At 47.1% G+C, this 23,646-nt stretch overlaps 1 protein-coding gene across 15 annotated transcripts in view; it reads left to right on the plus strand.

Annotated features, from left to right (window-relative positions):
- The window catches only part of LOC144892916 (coagulation factor XIII B chain-like), a 199,118-nt gene that overhangs the window by 11,453 nt on the left and 164,019 nt on the right, over positions 1–23,646 (plus strand). For 9 of the 15 annotated variants that reach the window (XR_013624040.1, XR_013624041.1, XR_013624042.1 and 6 more), the window contains exons 2-3: positions 10,161–10,355; positions 22,391–22,473. Coding sequence is in view for 11 of the 15 variants with exons in the window: in XM_078781408.1 (XP_078637534.1) it covers positions 10,161–10,355; positions 22,391–22,473 (278 nt within the window). In the remaining 4 variants the exon portion in view is untranslated. Of the gene's footprint in view, positions 1–10,160; positions 10,356–22,390; positions 22,507–23,646 lie in introns of all 15 variants that reach the window. The other 6 variants (XM_078781402.1, XM_078781403.1, XM_078781412.1 and 3 more) reach the window with 3 other exon arrangements.

A 23,646-nucleotide genomic window follows, 5' to 3' on the forward strand; every position in this document is an offset into this window, starting at 1 on the left:
ATCAGTCTATCAGTCTATCAGTCCGTCAGTCTGTCAGTCTGTCAGTCTGTCTGTCTGTCCTTCACGCAAAGAACAGTTTTCCGGACTTTTTTTCTAAACTCTTGATGCTAATGATTTCAAACTTGGCACATGGTTTCCTCATGATAAGTTACAGATCAAGTTCGAACTTCCCACTCCTCCACTTGCAAAAAGTGCATGTAGGCCCGGAGGAAAAACTCGTGGTCTGCCTCGGGCCCCCCGGAAGATAAGTCTGTCTTGGAACTGTAGTCTTTTGACCCCTAAAAGTCGCGGTATCAGATTTGTCCCCATAGTCCTCTCTAGGCCGTCTCCATGAAAATCTGTTCTCCGAACCTGATTTTCCATAACTCCCCTGGCTAACTCTAGGCGGGAAGTTAGATTTGTGGAGCCCCATCCTGTGTGTCAAGGCATTGTCATCTGCCACGGTTGCTGCCTCATCCAACTCTGGTACTTTCTTTTCCTCCAGATGTACTTTAATGTCCACATGGACAAACTGCTTGAATTCCTCCACCAAGATCAATTGTCGTAACAGGTTGAAGTCTTTCCCAATCTATTTCGAGTCGCACCATCTATCAAACATGGTTTCCTTCATTCTGGCAAACTCCACATGGGTCTCACTCTCCCTCTTCCTGGCATTCCTGCATTTTTGCCGGTAAGCTTCAGGGACCAATTCATAGGCTTTGAGAATGGCTTTCTTCACTATCTCATAATCTGCACATTGGTCAATCGGTAAAGCAGAAAATATATCTTGAGCTTTACCCACCAGTCCACTTTGCACTAACATAGTCCAGGACCCCACAGGCCATTTTAGCATTTGAGCCACCTCAAAATGTAAAAAGAACTTGGCTACCTCCTTTTCATTGAAGGGTGGAACCAGCCTCGCATGCCTACCAACATCCCAAGAGTTCTCACTAGTTGTCGAACTAGCCGGCATGGATACTACTTCTCTCCGTTCTCCCAGTAATTCCAGCTCCTTGAGTTTAAGTTCCTTCTGATACTCCATGTCAGGTTCCTTTAACTCCCTTTCGGCTCTCCTTTCCTCTGCTCTTTCCTCTGCTCTTCTTTCTTCTTCAGCTCTCCTTTCCTCTGCTCTTTCCTCTGCTCTTCTTTCTTCTTCAGCTCTCCTTTCCTCTGCTCTTCTCTCCTCGAGTTCCTTTTCAGCTCTCCTTTCCTGTGCTCTTCTTTCCTCGAGTTCTCGTTCCTGTTCTGCTCTTTCCTTTGCTCTTCTTTCCTCGGCTTTCCATTCCAACTCTTTTAACCTTTCCTGGCTCTGCAGTTGCATCTCCATTTTCCGGGGGCTCCGCATTTCCTTTTTCCTCGGGTAACCAATCCAAGGCTACATCTTCCCATGTTCCTTGTCCCACAAGAGACTCCACCACCAATGTCTGAATCTCTGCTTTCTTCATACCACTCGGAACTCCAAGTTATAATATTTGGCCAATATCATAAGTTCCGATCTTTTTAACGCCTGGAATTGTGCCTCGTTAGGGGACGTCGCAAACTTTTGTACTTCAAACACCATTGTGACTATTAGTTAGCACCTGTTAACCTTCACACAAAAATTTCAAATTTTTAGAAATACAAATTTGGGAATTTTAGAAAATTCCAAATTTGGGAATTTTGGGAATGTTAGGGAATTCTATCCCGGACGAGCTCCCAATTTCTGTTACTTGCTCCTCCCCAAACCCCGGCCACGGTGTACCTCCGAGCCCCGAAAGGTGTCACGGCAGAAAGATGTGCTATTATGTGTGCCAATGACCAATGGTGAAACTGCACCAATCAATTGTTACAAAAACCAAGTGTTGTATTAAAACCACACAATAATAACAAGTAACGCACGTTCAAGAAAACCTCACTTGCACAGCAAACACCATATAATTTCTATGATGGTACCACCAATTTCCTGAATCAATAACTCACGGTATTCCCACGTGAGCAATCGGTAACATCCCCCAAAGTCACTGTGTCACGATACCAGGCCAAATTCGATCCCCTTGGCTCTCGCGATCACAAGAAAAGGTCGTACTGATACCTGAACCCAGAACGGCGAACAGTCGACACTGCAGACGAGCCGCTTGGTGAAGTGTCGGGCCGACGTCGGTCCGGTAAAAGTTCACCCAAAAGGTGACTGGGAATTCACACCTTCAGTTCACCAGACAATGACGCTGACATGAACGATCAGCGGCTCCAAAGCGGAGAACCGCGAAGAACCGCGAGTTCCCAAGGGAAATCCACGACACACACGAGAACCAGGCGAATGGCTGGTGTGAGGTGAAATGGCGGACGGGTCCGTAATGGAGGCGTACCTGCTCTCCAGCGATGATTCACTTTCGGAACCAAAAGCAAAACCCGTCACGCAGGTTTATTTGCCACAGCAATAACGACACTGTCACAGGAATCCCTTTCCCGTGGAAACCAATATTCGCTCGTGACCAATGTCCACCAGCGTCCGCTCGACCTCTCAAAGCAGACAGGCCTTCCTTTCCCGATATCACTCGATCCGCCTCTTCTTCTTCTTCTTCTTCTTCCGGTTTCGCCCTCACCCATCTCGTTTTCCTTCTGAGACATTATATTTTACCTTTGAAGACAGTTATCTCCATTTCCCACTCAAACTGTAACAATAATAGTACATGAAACTAAAAATTGCTTCAAGTGGATGACAACCACAAAGATGGAAGTGACGAATCTGTAACACTTGCCTCGGTCACGCGAGCAAACGGTCGCTTTTTGGCCTCGTGTGTGCTTGCGGAGACGTTCTGGAGCTCTTGGCGCGTCGGTTGGAAGGAGACAAGAGTGCGAGAGGACAGGCCAAACGCAATCCCTTCACGTCCGTAGCGAGATGGAGAGGAGCTCCGTGCCATTGTGTGCATCTCTCCCGCGCACGGCTGCAGGCCCCTTTGTGCTGCCGAATATATTTGACAGCCTCGCTTGAACAACGCTAAGTGCCGGCACTATAAATACCAATTTATTTTTACTTGTGTTTTCCCCTTGTTTGTATACAAGACTGAGTGGAGGGTCCCTTATTTAGGAATTTTAGTTTTTACCTCACCTTTCATTGTTATTTGCATTTATTATCATTAAATCATTATTTGTCGAATTTTACTTTCCTTGTATTGTGGATTTTGCTGTCCCGTCTTCGTGTTTGTGGGTTTGGATTAACCCCTGCATGTTTTCCGATCAGCTAAGGCCTTAAACCTTCCAGTGCTCGCGAAAAGTTAATACCGCCAAGTTGGGTATATGCCTCGGTGTAAAGCTTGTTTTGGTCATTCCCAGAACGGTCATCAGACGTCATTCGTCCTCTTGGGGTCTTAACCCCAGGGACACGACATGATAATTAATTACATCTGTCACGAAAGGTGGATGGGGGTTATGTTTTCACCCCTGTTTGTCTGTCTGTGAACAAAATATCTCAAAAAGTTGTGGAAGGATTCCGATGAAATTTGGCAGAGAGATGGCGTATGTGACAATAATGAAATGATTAGATTTTGGTGAAGATCTGGATTCGGATCCGGCTAGTAGACTTTTTAAAGTGATTCTTCACCAATGGGTGATTGGGCCAGAAACGATACATAGCAGGATATCTCAAAAAGTTGTGGACGGATTTGGACGAAACTTGGTGGGGCGGTTGGGTGTGTGACAAGGCCGATTCAATTCGATTTTGGTGAAGATCTGAATATGGATTCGGATATGATAATTATTTAATTATAAGTGATTCTTCACCATTGGGAGATCGGGCCAAAAACGATACATAGCAGGATATCTCAAAAAGTTAGAGATGGATTTTGAGGAAATTTGGCATATGACAAGGACGAAATGATTCGATTTTAGTGAAGATCCGGATTCGGCTACTATAATTTTAAAAAGTGATTCTTTACCATTGGGTGATCTTGGGCCAAAACCGACAAATAGCAGGATATAGTCAGGTTCACTATGTTTTTTCGTTCAAAATTTTGGTAGATTAGCAAAACTATACATTTCTGGAATACTCAGAGCATGAGGAATCCAAAAATTAATGTTTGCATTTGCATAGACACCTTTGCGAAAATGACCCTCAGGACAGTGATGAAGATCTGTAAAAGCAAATTCCTGAATGGTGTAGACCGAGTAGATCCTGTGTATAGGACTTATAGTTCAATCTGATACTAACAAGGCTGCTTTCTTGCTTTATAAACCCATACCTATAACTTCAAAGGACTTGCAATATCATGTATTATGTAATACAGTTATATCACAAATATAAAGACAATGGTTTTCAATTACCTTTGTTTGTTGCTTTTCTATAATCCTGAGCACTATTTTGAGGCCTTTATTGGATTCCTTAACCCAGAAAACATAGGATTAGCATATTTAATTAAGTCTCTAGGTTGACTAGAAGCCGAGATAGCGCAAAATATGTATTTTATGGCGGCCATTTTGAAAATCCAAAATGGCGGCAATGCAGGTGTCTGTGCAAATGCCAACATTGATTTTCGGATTCTCCATGCTCTGAAGATTTCAAAAATGTATAGTTTTGCTAATCTCCCAAAATTTTGAACGAAATTATATTTGTTAACATAGTGAACCTGACTGTAGTGAAATCGTATTCGTACTGAACCCGGGGTGATGCTCGCTGCTCGTTGACACCACTAGGGGCGTGACTATAAGACCCGCTGCTGCGGACGGTGCTCCGAGACTTCTCCTGTGACACGTTACATCTGGTAGACTCGCTAACGGTATGCCAGCATAGAATATCCAGCTTGCTTGCATTGAATGTTATGAATGGTCCCATGTGATGCCACATCGTATACTTATTGCATTTCCTGCATTACAGGATGATGTCATGATCTAAATGGAATTAAACCACAAGTTGGGCTAAAGTTGTGTGGACCTGATTGGTTTTCCACAACACTTAATTCCATTTATATCTACTGACATGGCTGGCAACAAGACGCTGGCGGTTGCCGTATTCTGCGCCGATCCACAAGCCCCGGATGGTGGCTTGCAACTGAAGCACTGGCTCAGAACATTGGAGAAGCGTTTCGAGGAGCCTGAGACCGCGCCGACGGCTGCCGCGAAGCTAGCAACGCTTCATTCAAAAATCGACTACAAGGTGTACAATTCCATCGCTCAATTCGCGACGTATGACCTCTCGATCGCGGAACTCAAACGGCTGTACATAAAGGAAAAAAGCCCGGTGTATGCACGATATTTGCTGCTAACGCAACGTCAGCAACCCAACGAGGCGATGGACCACTACGCCCAGGAGCTCCGGCAGCTCTTGCTGTACAGCATCAAGGAGCCACGGACTCCCGTGCAGTCTCAGGATGATCTTCTTTTAGATGCCTTTATTGCAGGGGTCTCCTCCCAGGAACTAAGGCTCAAGCTCCTAGAGAAGACCGACCTGACCTTCGCTACGGCACTCGAGCAAGGGAAAGTATACACCGAAGCGCGGATGCAATCGAACACCTATGATCGCACGCGCCTCTTGGCGGGCACTACACTACACGCCCGGCCGGAGAGTGCTACCGCCGAGGACGCGGACCAGCTCACGGAACTCCGGGATGCTCCGGAGGAAGACCCAGTCCTGACGGCTGCTGCTACGGCCAGACCCAAGGCCTTACGCGGGGCCGCATGCTTTTTCTGTGGGGGGCCACGCCATGCCCGGCCCGTGTGTCCGGCACGAGACGCTATATGCCATTTGTGCTCGCAAAAGGGACATTACGCGACAGTGTGCAGGAAAACGGCACGCGGCTCGCGGCTCATTGAATTGCGCGGTCGCGGTCGCGTGGTCGCGGCGACCTTGAATGGGCTCACTGCGGAGCCTGCGAGCCGAGCCCGAAACCCGGCGCCTTACCCGTCTTTGAAGGGGAGGGCCCCTTTCTGCGGGCCCCTGGGCGCTCAGACGTCCTTGGCGGGCGTCACCGGACAGCCACCACAGTCTCATCCTCAATCGGGCACGAAGTACGTGTCCTTGACCAAACTCCGGGCCACGCAAGGGGCTTTGAAGCCTCGCCAAGCCCCAGCGGAACGTTCTCCTCGTGTCGTCCACGAGCTAACGGTGGCCCTCACCACGGAAAAAGGCGATTTCGAATACTACGGAGGCCTTTTCCTGCCAAAAGTGTCAAAAGGCGTTTTCAAATACTACGGAGGCCTTTTCCCGTCAGAATTGTCAGATTTTGAATCGCGAAACACCGGAATGCTTGAGAAAGCCCTCTGATGGCATTAATGGATTCCCCATGGACAACGCATACTCCGGCCACGACCGCAAAACTGCTGCGGGCATAGGATCCACCCGCGAGGCTTGTCCGACCCATTCGGGGGGTTCAGTCCCACTCCCAGCAGCCTCGTCTGGCCTGGCTCAAGCCCTTATTCCCCTCATGGTCGAAGGCCATTGTGTTCGGGCCTTGGTGGATACAGGGTCTACGGATAGTTTTATCGACCAGCGACTTGTGCTCAGGCATGGATAGCGGATCTGGAGGTCTACGAGACGGATCTTCATGGCTTCCCAGGGGCTTCGACTCAGCACGAAGGGGGAATGCCGATTGAAACTCGTGCTAAAGGGACGGGTTTTTCCTGATGTACACCTTATGGTTTTACCCGCTTTATGTGCTGATATTCTGTTAGGACACGATTTTCTTAAGCTGCATGGACGTCTGGTAATGGAGTTTGGTGGGCCTGACACGCTTGTTGTGGGGGCGGACGACGCGCTTGCGGTGTGCGCCCTAGCGCAAATGGACATCCAGCCGCTTTCGCTGTTCCCCAATCTAACCTCCGACTGTACCCCTGTCGCGGTGAAATCACGGCGCTACTCTCGCGCAGACATGCAATTCATTGCGGACGAAACGGCTCAGCTCTTGAAAGACGGCATCATAGAACCTAGCAGGTCGCCGTGGCGCGCCCAGGTCTTGGTGGTGCGCAGCGAGGCCCACCGCAGACGCATGGTAATCGACTATTCCCAAACGATTAACCGCTTTACACAGCTGGATGCCTACCCCCTTCCGGGGATGGACGCGCTGGTGCAACAGGTGTCCCAATATTCTGTCTATAGCACTCTCGATCTCCGTAGTGCGTACCACCAGATCCCTATCTCTAGGGCGGATCGTATCTATACCGCTTTTGAGTCGGGGCAGCGGTTGTACCAATTTACGCGATTGCCTTTTGGGGTAATGAACGGGGTCGCTTGTTTCCAGAGGGCCATGGATGACCTCATTGCGCGGGAGCACTTAACCGATGTTTTCGTCTACCTCGATAATCTTACGGTTTGTGGATATGACCAAGGGCACCATGATGCTAATCTGAAGCGCTTCCTTGAGGTCGCGCAGAGGTATCACTTAACTATTAACGAGGATAAGTGCCAATACTCCCTACGCACGATAGATCTTCTGGGGTACACCGTGACCCATGGCTCTGTCGCTCCGGATAAGGAGCGTCTGCGACCTTTGCTCGACATGGCCCCTCCCTGTGATCGGGCGTCCCTGAAGCATGCCCTCGGGCTATTCGCCCATTACTCCAAATGGGTGCAAAATTTCTCCGCGAAACTTTGCCCCCTCGTGGCCTGCGACACCTTCCCACTGAGTCCGGCCGCATTGGCGGCCTTTGAAGGCCTTAAGGCCGACATCGCCCGAGCCGCCGTGGCGACAATCGACGAGAGCGGCTCTTTCGTCCTCGAAAGTGACGCCTCGGATCAGGCCATCGCGGCGACCCTCTCCCAAGGGGGGCGTCCCGTGGCTTTCTTTTCACGGATTCTTACCACCGCTGAGCGGAGACACTCGTCCGTCGAAAAGGAAGCGTATGCGATCGTCGAGTCTATTCGGCGATGGCGCCCGTACTTACTCGGGCGGTGCTTCCAAATCATCACGGACCAGCAAAGCGTTGCGTTCATGTACGACACCTTACACGCCCAGCGCATTAAGAATGAGAAAATCACTCGCTGGCGTATCGAACTCGCGGACTTCTGTTACACCATCAAATATCGCCCGGGGAAGGATAACCGGGCCGCCGATGCCTTATCACGACCGGCTACATGCGCGGGTATCACCTCTTTGGAGGGCCTACGGGTGCTGCATGCCACTGCGGGCCATCCCGGCGTAACGCGTTTCGCTCATTTTGTGCGGCGTGGCAATCTCCCATACTCGATTGACGATATCCGCCGTATCTGTCGCGACTGCGCTATCTGCACGGAAATCAAACCACGTTTCTATAACCCTCCCATGGGGACTCTGGTTAAGGCTATGCGACCGTGGGAACGCTTGGCGATGGATTTCAAGGGCCCATTGCCGGTGTCGAGCGGCTCTCGCTATCTGCTCACTATCGTCGATGAGTACTCGCGATTCCCCTTTGCTTATACGTGCGCGGACATGACTGCTGCCACGGTGATGCGATGCTTACAGAACTTGTTCTCAATGTTCGGGTACCTGGCCTATGTCCATACCGACCGGGGTGCGGTCTTCTTGTCTCTGGAGGTGCGCGGCTATCTGCTCCAAAATAACATTGCTTCTAGTTACACCACACCGTACAGACCCCAGGCTAATGGGCAGATCGAACGCTTCAACGGGATTATCTGGAGGGCCGTCATGCTCAACCTCCGGACCCTCGGCCGGGGCCTCGATAAATGGGCTTGGTCGCTACCTGCGGCGTTGAACTCGATCATGGCTCTCCTGTGTACGGCAACCAACCAAACTCCCCACGAGCGACTTTTCCACCACCCCAGGAGCACGGGGTGTATACGGTCTTTGCCCAGTTGGCTCGCTGGGCCCGGGCCGGCCTACCTTAAACGGGCGGTTCGCGCGAGCAAGTACGACCCCTTAGTGGACAAAGTGCAGATTCTCCATGCTAATCCTGAGCATGCTCGTGTGATGACGACTGATGGCCGTGAGACTACTGTCTCCGTCCGTCACCTTGCCCCTTGCGGGGTCGCCGACCTGAGTAGGGAATCGGACGGACTGACCGAACCCATCTATGAGACTATGGCCTCTCCCGACGCTCCCATCGCCGAAAGTCTACCGACTCTCCCCTCGCCGGGTCTACCTGGGCCCGACGGCTTGGAGTTACCCCCTTCGTCACCCGACCCTGATGGCGCCTCCGACGTCGGGGACACAGGGATACGTGATGCCGTACCCGGGGAATTTCGGACGCGTGCTGGCAGAGAAATTCGCCGCCCGGCCCGATACGGTTGGGTCGACTGATGTTCCGCACCCTGTTCGTGCTGACGCTCGCTCGCTTCGAGCCGCACCGCCGTATAATTCTGACGGGGGGGGGGGGGAGAATGTAGTGAAATCGTATTCGTACTGAACCCGGGGTGATGCTCGCTGCTCGTTGACACCGCTAGGGGCATGACTATAAGACCCGCTGCTGCGGACGGTGCTCCGAGACTTCTCCTGTGACACGTTACATCTGGTAGACTCGCTAACGGTACGCCAGCATAGAATATCCAGCTTGCTTGCATTGAATGTTATGAATGGTCCCATGTGATGCCACATCGTATACTTATTGCATTTCCTGCATTACAGGATGATGTCATGATCTAAATGGAATTAAACCACAAGTTGGACTAAAGTTGTGTGGACCTGATTGGTTTTCCACAACACTGACTATCTTCATCACTGTCCTGAGTGTTATTTTCGCAAAGGTGTCTATGGAAATGCAAACGTAAATTTTTGGATTCCTCATGCTCTGAGTATTCCAGAAATGTATAGTTTTGCTCGTCTACCAAAATTTTGAACGAAATTATATTTGTTAACAGAGTGAACCTGACTAATATCTCAAAAAGTTATGGACAGATTTGGACAAAACTTGGTGGAGAGGTTTGGTTGTGTGCAAAGGACTAATCGTTTCGATTTTGGTGTGGAGATCTGAATATGGATTCGGATACAATAATTATTTAATTTTTAAGTGATTCTTCACCATTGAGTGATCAGGTGAAAATCGATATACAACATGATATTTAAAAAAGTTATGGACGAGTTATGAATAAACTTGGTGGACGAATTGGTTAGGTGACGAGAACAAGCCGATTAGATTGTGGTTCAGGTCCGAATCCAGATCCGGCCTATCAGTGGGATGCAAAACGTAAACTGTTCACCAGGCGGAAGTATGCTCTCTACTGAATGCCGTTCTAGTTCCTCATGAAATTATGACAATTCTTATATTCTTGTTTCCATCAGGGGAAGTCTGCAGTCCTCCACAAGCATGGATAGACAATGGGGATCTGACGAACTGGAAAATGGTGTTTCAAAAGGGTGAACGTGCAGAATATGAATGCAAAGAGGAGTACATGCTGATTGGAAGGAGGATTTGTAAGGATGGATCTTGGAAGGATGAAGCGACAGGGCGAAAGGACCACATCTGGTGCAAACGAAGTAACTTTTATGTGCTAATTTCCTGCTTTATGTTTTTTTATTTTATGTTAATTTTTTGGTGCCATTGACCTTTGCTGTAAACTATTTCAAAAAAAAATCGATCATAGGCACAAATACTGCAGGTGAACGATAGAATGGGCAGCATGATAGCTCAGCTGGGATTATGATCACCAATGAACTGTCTACTTCCTGCTCGAAACCTGTCTGGGGCAGATTTAAATAAAAACTGCCGTTATGATGAAGTTCCAGCTCGGCTCTGTATCTCAGGTGGTGTTGTCCTTTGGATGGGGACATTAAGCTGGAGTTTCAAAGCTAAAAGACCCCATGATAAATTTCTCCCAAAGTCCCCACGATAAATTTCTCCCGAATTCCCCACGATAAACTTCCCACGAATTCCCCACGATAAATTTCCCACGAATTCCCCACAATAAATTTCTCCCGAATTCCCCACGATAAATTTCCCCCGAATTCCCCACAATAAATTTCTCCCGAATTCCCCACGATAAATTTCTCCCGAAGTCCCCACGATAAACTTCCCACGAATTCCCCACGATAAATTTCCCACGAATTCCCCACAATAAATTTCTCCCGAATTCTCCACAATAAATTTCTCCCGAATTCCCCATGATAAATTTCTCCCGAATTCCCCACGATAAATTTCTCCCGAAGTCCCCACGATAAATTTCTCCCGAAGTCCCCACGATAAATTCCTCCCGAAGTCGCCACGATAAATTTCCCACGAATTCCCCACAATAAATTTCTCCCGAATTCCCCACAATAAATTTCTCCCGAATTCCCCATGATAAATTTCTCCCGAATTCCCCACGATAAATTTCTCCCGAAGTCCCCACGATAAATTTCTCCCGAAGTCCCCACGATAAATTCCTCTCGAAGTCGCCACGATAAATTTCTCCCGAAGTCGCCACGATAAATTTCTTCCGAATTCCCCACGATAAATTTCTCTCTTGACGTTACCTGTATTATGTTGGAGAGCTGAGGGTGTGGAGAGTGCACAGGCAGGATCGGATAAATGGCCTCCTGTCTCAAAGTTTTCACTTCTAAACACAAAATGATTATTTGAAATTTTCAGCAGAAAAATGGCTGTGATTGAACATACAGTCATGTGAAAAAGTAAGTGCACCCCATGTAAAGTTTTGACTTTTTCAACATATTTCAACATACAGCTATTTGATCTTCATTTAAACAATATTGATAGACAAAGGTGATATAATATAACAAATATCATGAAACATTTACATTTTGTAGTCCATTGTATAATTTAAATAAACATCAATGCAAATTTCGCATGTGGAAAAAGTAAGTACACCCTTGGCTCTAATAGGTGGTATTGCCCCCTTTGGCAGAAACAACCTGAAGTCGGCGTTTCTTATAACTGTCTACCAGTCTCTGACATCGACTGGGATAAATTTTTGCCCACTCCTCCATGCATGATGCTTTCAGCTGTGCGATGTTTGAGGGCTTTCTTGCATGCACAGCTCGTTTCAAATCCCCCCACAACATCTCGATGGGATTTAGATCAGGGCTTTGACTTGGCCATTCCAGAACCCCCCATTTCTTTCTTTTCAGCCATTCCTTGGTGGATTTACTGGTATGTTTAGGGTTATTGTCATGTTGCAAGGTCCACCTTCGGTTGAGCTTCAACTTTCCGACAGATGGCCTCACATTATCCTCCAGCACCCTCTGGTACAATGAAGAATTCATAGTGGATTCTATGATGGTGAGCTGCCCACGCCCTGATGCAGCAAAGCTGCCCCAAACCATAATATTTCCACCACCATGCTTTGCAGTTGGTATCAGGTTCTTGTGGTCAAATGCTGTCTTTGGTTTTCGCCAAACATGTCTTCTGGTACTGTGGCCAAATAGCTCTACCTTTGACTCATCTGTGCAGAGCACATTGTTCCAGAAGTGCTGGTCTCTGCCTCGGTGTTCATTGGCAAACTTTAGTCTTGCCCTGATGTTCTTTCTGGACAGCAAAGGTTTCCTCCTGGCACACCTCCCAAGTAGATCAAATTTTTGCAGCCTCTTTCTCATGGTAGACTCGTGCACTTTGACATCAACAGTGGCAAGAGCTACCTGTAGGTCCCATGATGACATTCTGGGGTTCTTAGAGACTTCTTTCAGCATCTTGCGGTCTGCACTCGGGCTGCACTTGCTGGGGCAGCCTGGCCTGAACAAGTTGGCAGTTGTTTGGAATCTTCTCCACTTGTAGATGATCTTCCGGACAGTCGAATGATTGATTTCAAATTGTTTGGAGATCTTTTTAAATCCCTTCCCAGACTCGTAGGCATCCATAACCTTCTTTCTGAAGGCCTCAGAGAGCTCTTTTGATCTAGGCATGGTGACGCCGCACACTTCAACAACAAAGAGCAAACCAAACTAAATATCTGAGGTTTAAATAAGACAGGTTCCTCCAAGAACCTCTCAAACGATGTTCTCATCATTTGGTTCACCCTCAAACCTGTAGGTCCCATGGTTCACCCTCAAAAATCACCAATAAACTCCAATACATTCAGAAGTCCGCTGCCCGTCTACTCACCCATTCCCGGACCTGTGACCACATCACCCCCGTCCTTTACAAGCTTCACTGGCTCCCCATCCCCCAGAGAATCCAGTACAAAATCCTCCTCTTGACATACAAAGCCCTCCATAACCTGGCCCCATCCTACCTGGCTGACCTCCTCTCCAGACACACTCCCACCCGCAACCTCCGCTCTGCTGGTACCAACCTCCTGACCCCCTCCATCCGGACCAAATTCAGATCCTGGGGGGACAGGGCCTTCTCCATCGCTGCTCCCACCCTCTGGAACTCACTACCTCACACCATGAGAGACTCCTCCTCACTCACCACATTCAAAACATCACTAAAGACCCACCTGTTCAACACTGCATTCAACATTCAACCCACAGCATTTAACCCCTGACTATCTCTTCTCCTTCTCCCTCCTTTTGCTTTAAATATTTCCCTATTGATTCTTGTCTTTTTGCAATTGTTGTTTTCATGTATTGTTATGCATTATGTTTTCCACTCTGTCAAAGCGCCTTTGGGCTTCTGGAAAAGCGCTATACAAAATAAATGAATTATTATTATTATTATTATTATTTGCACCTGAGCTGGTGCACCTGATTCTAATTTTAGGTATTTGAAGTAGTGATAAATGTAGGGGTGTACTTACTTTTTCCACATGCGAAATTTGCATTTATGTTTATTTAAATTATACAATGGACTACAAAATGTAAATGTTTCATGATATTTGTTATATTATATCACCTTTGTCTATCAATATTGTTGAAATGAAGATCAAATAGCTGTATGTTGAAATATGTTGAAAAAGTCAAAAGTTTACATGGGGTGTACTTACTTTTTCACGTGACTGTATTATCCTGATTCCAAAGGCAGGAAAACGGATTAAAAGTGATAAAATAGTCTTGAGTGTGAAGGTTTGGAAGAAGCAAGTCTTTCACAATTTCACTTCAAGCCATTCCTTCCTTTTCTGCACTGTTATTATTTTTAAAATTGATTTTCAGCTAATCTTCATTATTAATCTTCTCTATCGACAATAACTTGGGAATCGTGTGTGCACGTGTGTCCCCGTATAACCCTCCCCCAATTGTCATACACAATTTGTACATGCCGGCCCTATAGTCAGGTTCCTTGTGTAATTTCTCCGGAATTTCTTGGAGAGTAGCAAACCTATAGATTTTTGAGAAGTTTAGGATCTATTTAAATAAAAAAATGATGTTTCAGATTTTTTCAATCTGTTGGTTGCTATGGAAACAGCAGATTTGGGGTGAAAATCACTTTTTTCTAAATTTAAATTTAAAGAATTCTTAAACAATACAAGATAACCAACTGATGATGGATTACACTTAAATAGCTAACAATGGATTTTATAAGATAATGAAATGTTGCATTTTAACTGTTGGTTGCCATGGTAGCAGTAGTTTTGGGGTAAAAACGCTTTTGGGGTAAAAATCTGAAACATGGATTTTCTGTTTTGAGCGAATGAATTTTTATTATATTTGCAGGACCAACGACAGGATGGATGAGGTACCACTGAGTGGTCAACACTAATGACTGTGCTGGAGCAATGTCGCAGATTGAAGGAGCTTGCTGTTGGGAAAGATCACCCAACTGTCATTTCTTGTGACTTGGCCCTCTATGAGAAAGTAGTTCAGCTACTGGATGCTCGGCCTGACTTAAAAGGCATAATTGTTCCCAGATTGGGAGAGCTGCACGTTGTCATGGCTGCATTGAGAGGTCTGGGTGCATCCATAGAGAACTCTGGCATAGATGATGCTTGGACAGAAGCCGATGTTTATGTATCTGCAACTACAAGACAGATACTGAAATGCACCCATTACAAACGCTCGCTACAAGCTCACATATACTCGTATGTGGCACTCTCTGAAATGGCAATCGAAGAATTCTTCAAGAACAATCCGCATCTCAAGGAAGTGTGCGTTGTTGCAACAGATAAGGTTCAAACTGCTTGTGGAGAACATGACAAAGCCCTGAAAGCTGAATCAGTGAAGAAAGCCAGCAACTGCCTGCTCCAAGTCATCATCGATGCGAACTTGGTAGAGAGACTTCATGAATGGGAGACCAGCCGCTCAAAGAATGCCATGTTTAAGGCCATGATGAACTACCTTCACAGAGTAGAGGTGATTCTGCATTTCGTTGCAGCTTCACGGGATGCTGACTTAAACCTTCATCTTCAAGCCGGTGAAGAACTCAGCAAGATATTTTTCGCCATGGACAGAATCAAGTACAAGCGGCTCTGGCCAAGGTACATATCTGTCATGTATGCGCTGAAGTCCAGCCATCCAGAGACATGGAGGGAGCTCGAAGCAGGCAATATCTCAGTCACCAAGAATACTATCCCATTTGTATCGATCGGAGCAGACCACGCTGTTGAGCATCTGAACAGATTGCTGAAGGTTCACTCAGGTCTGATTGGCATATCAAATAATGCAAATGCCAGACAACGATTCTTTTTGGCTGCACCGGAACTGTCACATCTGTCTTGCGAGTTTAAGGGACAGTTTGGACTCGAGGAAAGTGAGATTAGTGAGCACCATGGCCTTTCTCCAAGTGTCATCAAGCGTGAACACAATGCAATTGACCAAATCAAGACTGCCATACTTAGTCATGGGAATCCATTTGAAGTTGAGGGTAACCAGCTCTTCAATGTAGTCACCCATGCTTATGTGCCAGAAGAATTTGTACCACAGATACTGAATATTGATGAAACAGGACAGAAGCTCTATGAAGAGTTTGTTGCTGAACGGATCAATGGTGATGTCAGCCTATGGGCGCCAGTGAAGAAGGAGAAGAAAAGTCTGGCAATGCAACACTAGCAATCAAGATTAGGGACAAAACAGTGGATCTAAAATAAACCAAAGATTTGTATGGTAGACTGATGGTGCTCTCCAGATCCAGCAGGGATGTGAACCAAAAGGACGCAATTGGCAACTTTGAGTTCACTGTGACACCGAGGGCCCTGTTTGCACCAGACGGTAGCTTACTTTCTTGCACAGACAAGTCAAAGCTTATCCACATCTTGGAGAAGTTTGCCAACGAGGCACAGTCTTCTCCAGAAGATGAGCTTGATGCCACACACATGGCACCAGTGTCCACTGATCTTGCAACCGATGGCAGTACATGCACTAGCAAGAAGCTTGCAGTCATAGATGGAATGGTTGTTGTCCAGAAAATGACCAAGAAACCAGCAAAGGTGGTGACTGTGAAGGATCTCAGTGAATGTTTCAATGATAGGGTGTTGAGTCTGACCAGGGGCTTCGAACACATCATACTTGTTTTTGATACATACAAGCAGGATTCCCTCAAGAGCACAACCAGAGCCAAACGACGTCATAGAAAGGCACCTGTCCAGTATCAGGTCAAGGATGATACCAGTATCAAACACATCATGATGAGCCGATTTCTGTCTCATGATCAAACCAAGGCTGATTTGACGGACTACTTGGCAGAGAAAACTCTAGAATACAACCGTGATTCAACCAAGGTGGTAGTTGTCTCAGCATCTGGTCGGACGTCAAGCAACAGGAGTCTCCAATTTGAGGCAGATAACCATGAGGAGGCCGACACGCTGATGATCAAGCAAGCAATAGCCGCATCACAGCAACATAAGGGAGATGTTGAGCTGACGATATTCTCACCTGATACAGATGTCCTAGTTCTTGCAATAGCAAACTATCATCTGCTGCCAAGACACACATCTATCTCAATGGCATCTAGTGTTATCCAAATTGAGCCAATCTGGAAGGCCCTTGGTGAGGAGAGAGCCCAGGCATTGCCAGCCTTCCACGCTTTCACAGGTGCCGATAATACTGGGTGGTTCGCTAGGCTTGGAAAGGCAAAGTGGTTCCAGTGCTATCTGAAGGCCGATGACGACATAGTAGCTGCCTTTGCTACGCTCTGTACGGATGCTGAACTGTCAGAGGACCTGTACACAACTTTAGCTGGATTTGTCTGCTCAGCTTATTGTCCAAAAGGTGTCAATATTTCCAGCATCCCTGAACTTCGTGGCATCTCTTCTGTAAGAACATGGCTGAGAACGACAGGCTACCACCAACTGTTGGTGCTCTGAGACAGCATATCATGCGGGTACATATCCAGGCATATGTGTGGGGTCAATCAGCCATTTCTCAGCAAACATTTCTCGATCCATTGAAGAATGGATACCACAAGGACACGTGTGATCAACTCAAACCGACTACCACAGACATTCTCCCTGCACCAAAGGCAATTATCGAGATGGTAAGGTGCCAGTGCAAGACTGAATGTTCATCACAGAGATGTTCCTGCCGGGCCAAGAACCTAACATGCACTGATCTTTGCATGTGCGGCACTTCGTGTGAGAATGACGAGGACTCAAACATTGAAAGGCAGGAACACGATAGCGATGATGACGATGGCAATGATGAGTGACATTGGAGTCAGTGATGCCATACCTGCTTTTGGCAAATTAGCATAATTACTTGGCAGCTGTTTTAACGATGACAATAGAGTCGTTCTTCAAAAGTAGAATACGTAGCATCGAGTAGATAGTTGAAACTCTAAACCAGCATTGGACAACAGTCTGGTTCAATGATTGAGTGTTGTTTGTTTTCCGAATAATGCAACTGCTCCGGCCTATCGGCTTGTCGGAACGTTCTCGGCATCATGCAATAATCATGTTACTACTATTATTTCAATACATATAATAAGAGTTTTATCCCAAACATAGCTTTTGGCATGACAACTTTTAAGCCAAGTTGCACTCAATTCATATTCGGACTGTCACTGATCACTATATTCTATCATGCGTTACTTGATTCAAGTACTGAAAGCAATGCATTAAAAACGTTAATTTGAACAAATTTAAAGCAGTTTCCATGGCAACCATCACTCAAAGTGCAGATATATATAATCTGTATCAAGAACAGTCCTCTAGTTAACAGTTATGCATCATCAGTTACTTCCTTGCGAGTAATTTTGAATTTTCAGAGCTAAAATTCGAAAAATTGGCTTTTTGCCCCAAAACGACCTATTTGACCATGTTATGTGCATTTAAAAAATCTGAAACATGGATTTTCTGTTTTGGCATTGTTTAAACTTTCCAAAAATGTGAGGGATGGCAACTCTCCAAAATATTCCAGCGAGCATCAGATTATGGACACAAGGAACCTGACTACTCCATCCGCACCTTCCCACACATCCATCTGCACAAACAAAATAGTGTGTGTGTGTGTGTGTGTGTGTGTGTGTGTGTGTGTCTTGTTTGTGTGTTTGTCAGAGCCATAACTCCACAGCAATTACAGCTAGAAACTTCAAACCTTGTATGCATACTAAGGGGACCCCAAAGGTGTGCAACTGGGTCAGATTTTTTAAATTTTGTTTAAAATTAATAAATTGCTTGCTTTTCCTGTCACCGGGATTGGGTACTTTTGCTCGTTATTGCCTCAGCAATGAAGTGCGTTTCGGGAAAATCCGTTCACGGGTCAGTGTTAAGCAGCCTGTGAACAAGACAGTATTGAGTAGAGTGTGACAAAAGGAAGAGCAGGGGGACGAGAAGAGGGAGGGAGTAGGTTGGGTGCAGGTATGGATGAGTGCCTTGAGAGTGGGGGTGAGGTGTTGACTGTGGAGGGAGAAGGGTGGGAGGAAAGGAACGAGTGCAGGAGAGGTGTGTGTGTGTGTGTGTGTGTGTGTGTGTGTGTGTGTGTGTGTGTGTGTGTGTGCGCGCGCGCGCGCACAGAGGGTTAGGATAACAGGCTACGTTAGTAGGTCCAGCAGATCAGCCTGGGAAAAGCTGCTGATTGATGACCAGAGTGTCCCAAATTGATCATGATGGTACGAGCTATGCCAGGTTGGCCAGCGGTTCTGAAGCGAGGTCAGGCAAGGTAGTTTGAATGTGGGATCAATGGGGATGGGAGGTGCTGGGGGAGGGAGGTTGAGGGAAGGATAGTTATGGCATGGGTGGTCATACAAAGGCAAATGGTGTGAGTTATATTGGTTTATGGGCCACAGACGGGAAGGATTGGGGCAGAGAAGAAGGAATTCTGGGACGCACTGGAGAGGATGATGGGAATGGTTGAGATGGAGGGGATGCTGTGCATGGCAGGCGACTTTAATGCACATCTCAGAGTAGTGGACCTGGGTGAAGAGGAATGTGTTGGTAAATTTGGTTGGGGAACGAGGAACAGAGAGGATCAAGAGCTGGTGGGCAGAATAGGATGGCCATAGCTGGTTCATCTATCTATAATTCCAGTAATCTCTGTACGTTTGTACGTTTGTTTGTCTGTGACCGCTGTTTCTCGACAACCACGGGTCCGATATACTTTTAACTTGCCAGGTATATTGCTGGGGACCCGAGGATGTGCCTTTTCAAGGTTTCATATTAATCGGACAATTACTTACCGAGCTATGTCCAAAAAACGATTCAACCAATCAGAGAGCAGCGAACTATCGCGTGTGCCGAACGTGGCGGACACACTCTGCCTCGGATGGCACATTTGAGAGCGTATTCATTTATTTCACGTTTGCAAACTATGTTGGCGTTAAACTATGTTTTAAAACTAATAAAAACGAATTTGCGATTCATTCGCTTTCCTGCGCGTTTGTGCACGCGATGGCGATTTCTTTACCAAACTCCGGAAGCCGTTCGCTTTGGACCAAACCATTGCATGTAAATAGAGGGGGGGGGGGATATAATTTTAGATATAGATATAGTACGGGCAATGCCCTAGTTGTTTTAAAATCAGGAAAGCCACAAGATTACCTGCAAGAGTGGACAGAACAGAACAGAACTGTATTTGGTGGTAGAAAGGAAGCGACAGCTGTGGAGAGTTGGGGATTGCAAGGCAGTGGTGGGATAGCATGTTACCACCCAGCTCAACGTTGTGGTGTTTGTGGTGAGGATGAAGAGAAGTCGGGAGGTTAGGAGCAGGGGGCGGAAGGTTATTAGGTGGGGAATGCGTCTGGGAAACGTCGCCGTAGAGTACAAGGAAATGGCGAGGGCCATGCATGATCAACTTAGCTAAGAAGTTGAAGGTTTGGAAAAGGAATGGAAGAAGTACGGAGAGGCATTTAGGGGAATTGCAGAAGTGTTGTGTGGACAGACGTCAGGAAAGGGTGCATCGTCGAGGGATAGAAACCAGGTATGGTGGACCGAAGAAGTAGTTAAAGCAGTTGGTGAAAAGAAGGTTTGGAAGAGGATAGGGAAGATCAAGGACAGAGGAGGGCAACCAGATGCACGGTTGCTGCACCTGTATTGGCAGAAGAAGAAAGCAGCAAGGAGAGCTGTGGATAAGGTGAGAAATGATATGGAAGAGGAGGTGTACAACAAGTTGGAAGGGGATGGTGGGAGGAAGATGATCTGTGAATTGGCTCGTGACAGGGATAGGGATGGGGATAGCAAAGACATGAAAGAGGGGGGGGGAAGGGAGAGAGGGCCATGATTAAAGATGGTGGTGGGAAGCGAGTGACGAAGAGGGGTGCAGCATTCGAGGTGTGGGAAGGATATTTCAGAGATGTTGAATACGGAAGGAAGAAACGGCGATCTGGAGCTACCAAGTTGTGTGGATGGAAAGTGGAGTTGGTGGAAATCACAGAAGAGGAAGTGCAGACAGAATTGAATAGGATGAAAAAGGGAAGGGTGTCAGGCATTGATGAGGTGTGTACAGAGATGATAATTCAGTAGAGAGATGATGTCAGTCGGACGAAAAAGTTGTTGAATATATGTCTGAAAGAGGGTTCAATTCCGGAGGAATGGAGGACAGGGTTAATTGTGCCGATATGGAAAGGGAAAGGGGATATTCAACATCCTGGGAAGTACAGGGGTAATACACTCCTTAGTCATGTCATGATGATGCTGGAGATGGTTCTGGATGGGAGGATAAGGAAGAGTGTGGATAAGGAGATTGGAGAAGAGCAGCATGAGTTTAGAAAGGGAATGGGAGCGACAGATGGGATGTTCGCGTTGAGACAGTTGGTGGAGAAAAGGTTGGAGATGCATGGTGAAATGGCATTGGGATTTGTGGATTTGGAGAAGGCCTACGACACTGTCTTGAAAGAAATGGTGATGGCAACACTGAGATGGGTGGGAGTGCTGGATGCAGAAGTTATGTTGGTGGAAAGGATGTACAAGGGAATGAAGGGTGAGTTTGGTAGGTCCTGGGATGTCGGAGAACTTCAGTATGAACATCAGTTTGAGGCAGGGAAGAACTCTCAGCCCATTCCTATTTATCATGGTGATGGGGCTGGTAAGCAGGAAGGTAAACATGAAAGGTATTCTTGGGAGGATTTTGTATGCGGATGATCTGGCTGTCGTGGTGGAGAGTTGGCCGGAGATGCAGGAAGTATTAGGGGAGTGGAAGGAGGCATTTGAGAAACATGGGTTGAAAATGAGCATGGAGAAGATGGAGGGGATGTGGCGAGGGCAAGCAGAGAAAGTAATTGAACATCAGGTTAGAGGGGAAGGAGATCAGACTGGAAAATAGGTGGGAGTACCATCTGGGGGGAACAGTGACCGGGGATGGTAAGTTAGAGGTAGAGTTGATGTGGAGGATTCAGGTGGGTGAGAATGCATGGTGGAGGGTGGAGGTGTAATGGCAAACAGGAAGATTTCAAGAAGATTGCAAGGAAAGGTTCTGATGTAGTGCGTAATGCCGGCCTACCTTTACTGTCTGGAGATGGTGGTACTGACAGAAAAACAACAACAGAGGCGACAGGTTTGCGAGAACAATTGGGTCAGGAGGATTGTGGGAGTGAAGAGGGTAGATAGAAGGAGAATGGATGAACTGAGGGAGGAGATTGGTGTGCAGATGAGGTTGAGGGAGATTTTGCAATGCAGGATGAGATGGGCTGGACATTTGGTGCGGATGGGGGAAGAGGGAATGGCAAAGAGAGTGGAGAGGTTGAGGGAACAAGGTAGGAGGATGACCAGTGACCACGTTTGAGATGGGAGGATTGTGTGAAGAGGGATATCAGTAAGGTGGGGGTGGTTAGAGGGTGGACAGGTTTGGCTGAGGATCGAGGGGAGTGGAGGGAAGAAGTATAGTGGTCAAGGCAGGGTAGGAGATTTGTACCAATGGACTTTACCCTTATGAGGGTAAGAGGAAGAGAAGAACAAGTTAATAAAAAAAGAAAAGATTATTCGTTTGCCAAAAGTTGGTTATTCTCTCATCTGACTGTTTTGTGTTTGGTTTTTTTTTCTTCTGTTTTCTTCTTTAGTTTGTTGGAATAGAGATAAAATTGATGGACAGGATTGGGGAAGCTGATTTGTTATTTCCTACATTTTTACTTCCTTGAATAATGATCCCCAAGTGCAGGTTTTGATTACTCATGCAAATGTCAGCCTTTTTTAGTGGAACTCAGGCACAGATATTAAAGTGTAGAAGGATTGTTATCGGTCTTGAAAAATGAAAATAATTATTTTAAAATCCATTTCCTCATTTATTCCATGGCATTCTCCCTCTTTGTTCACCTTTTTTCCCTGTCTTCCTTCTTGCAGTAACATGTCACGTGACAAAAAATGACCTGGATGAAAAAAATCTAAATACACCAAGGTCGGTTGGAAACTTTTGGAAAGAAGAGGTAGGACTTAAATCGATGCTGGTTCAATCAAAGGTAGGATTTGTTTGATGGGCCCGGTACTGCGCCTGATGTCTGGCTGAACTGTGTGGTCCGTGGCATTCAAACCTTTTCCCAAAGTTCAAGAACAATCCAGATGGAAACTTTTTATTTCAAAAAAAAAGAAACATCCAAATTCCACTTGCCCACGATCTTGTCACCCACGATCTTGTCACCCACGATCCTGTCACCCACGATCCTGTCACCCACGATCCTGTCACCCACGATCCTGTCACCCACGATCCTGTCACCCACGATCCTGTCACCCACGATCCTGTCACCCACGATCCTGTCACCCACGATCCTGTCACCCACTATCCTGTCCCCCACGATCCTGTCACCCACGATCTTGTCACCCACGATCCTGTCACCCACGATCCTGTCATCCACTATCCTGTCCCCCACGATCCTGTCACCCACGATTCTGTCACCCACGATCCTGTCACCCACGATCCTGTCACCCACGATCCTGTCACCCACGATCCTGTCACCCACTACCCTGTCACCCACTACCCTGTCACCCACGATCCTGTCACCCACTATCCTGTCCCCCACGATCCTGTCACCCACTATCCTGTCACCCACGATCCTGTCACCCACGACCCTGTCACCCACGATCCTGTCACCCACTACCCTGTCACCCATTATCCTGTCACCCATTATCCTGTCACCCACTATCCCGTCACCCACTATCCCGTCACCCACTATCCCGCCACCCACTATCCCGCCACCCACTATCCCGCCACCCACTATCCCGTCACCCACTATCCCGTCAACCACTATCCCGTCACCCACTATCCTGTCACCCACTATCCCGTCACCCACTATCCCGTCACCCACTATCCCGTCACCCACTATCCCGTCACCCACTATCCCGTCACCCACTATCCCGTCACCCACGATCCCGTCACCCACGATCCTGTCACCCACGATCCTGTCACCCACGATCCTGTCACCCACGATCTTGTCACCCACGATCCTCTCACCCACGATCCTGTCACCCACGATCCTGTCACCCACGATCCTGTCACCCACGATCCTGTCACCCACGATCCTGTCACCCACGATCCTGTCACCCATTATCCTATTATACCCATTCTGCACCCTCCATCCCAGTTATAAAACAAAGTTCCTGCC

The sequence above is a fragment of the Myxine glutinosa genome, chromosome 7, assembly GCF_964187855.1.
Source record: "Myxine glutinosa chromosome 7, kmMyxGlut1.1, whole genome shotgun sequence".
Lineage (NCBI taxonomy): Eukaryota > Metazoa > Chordata > Myxini > Myxiniformes > Myxinidae > Myxine > Myxine glutinosa.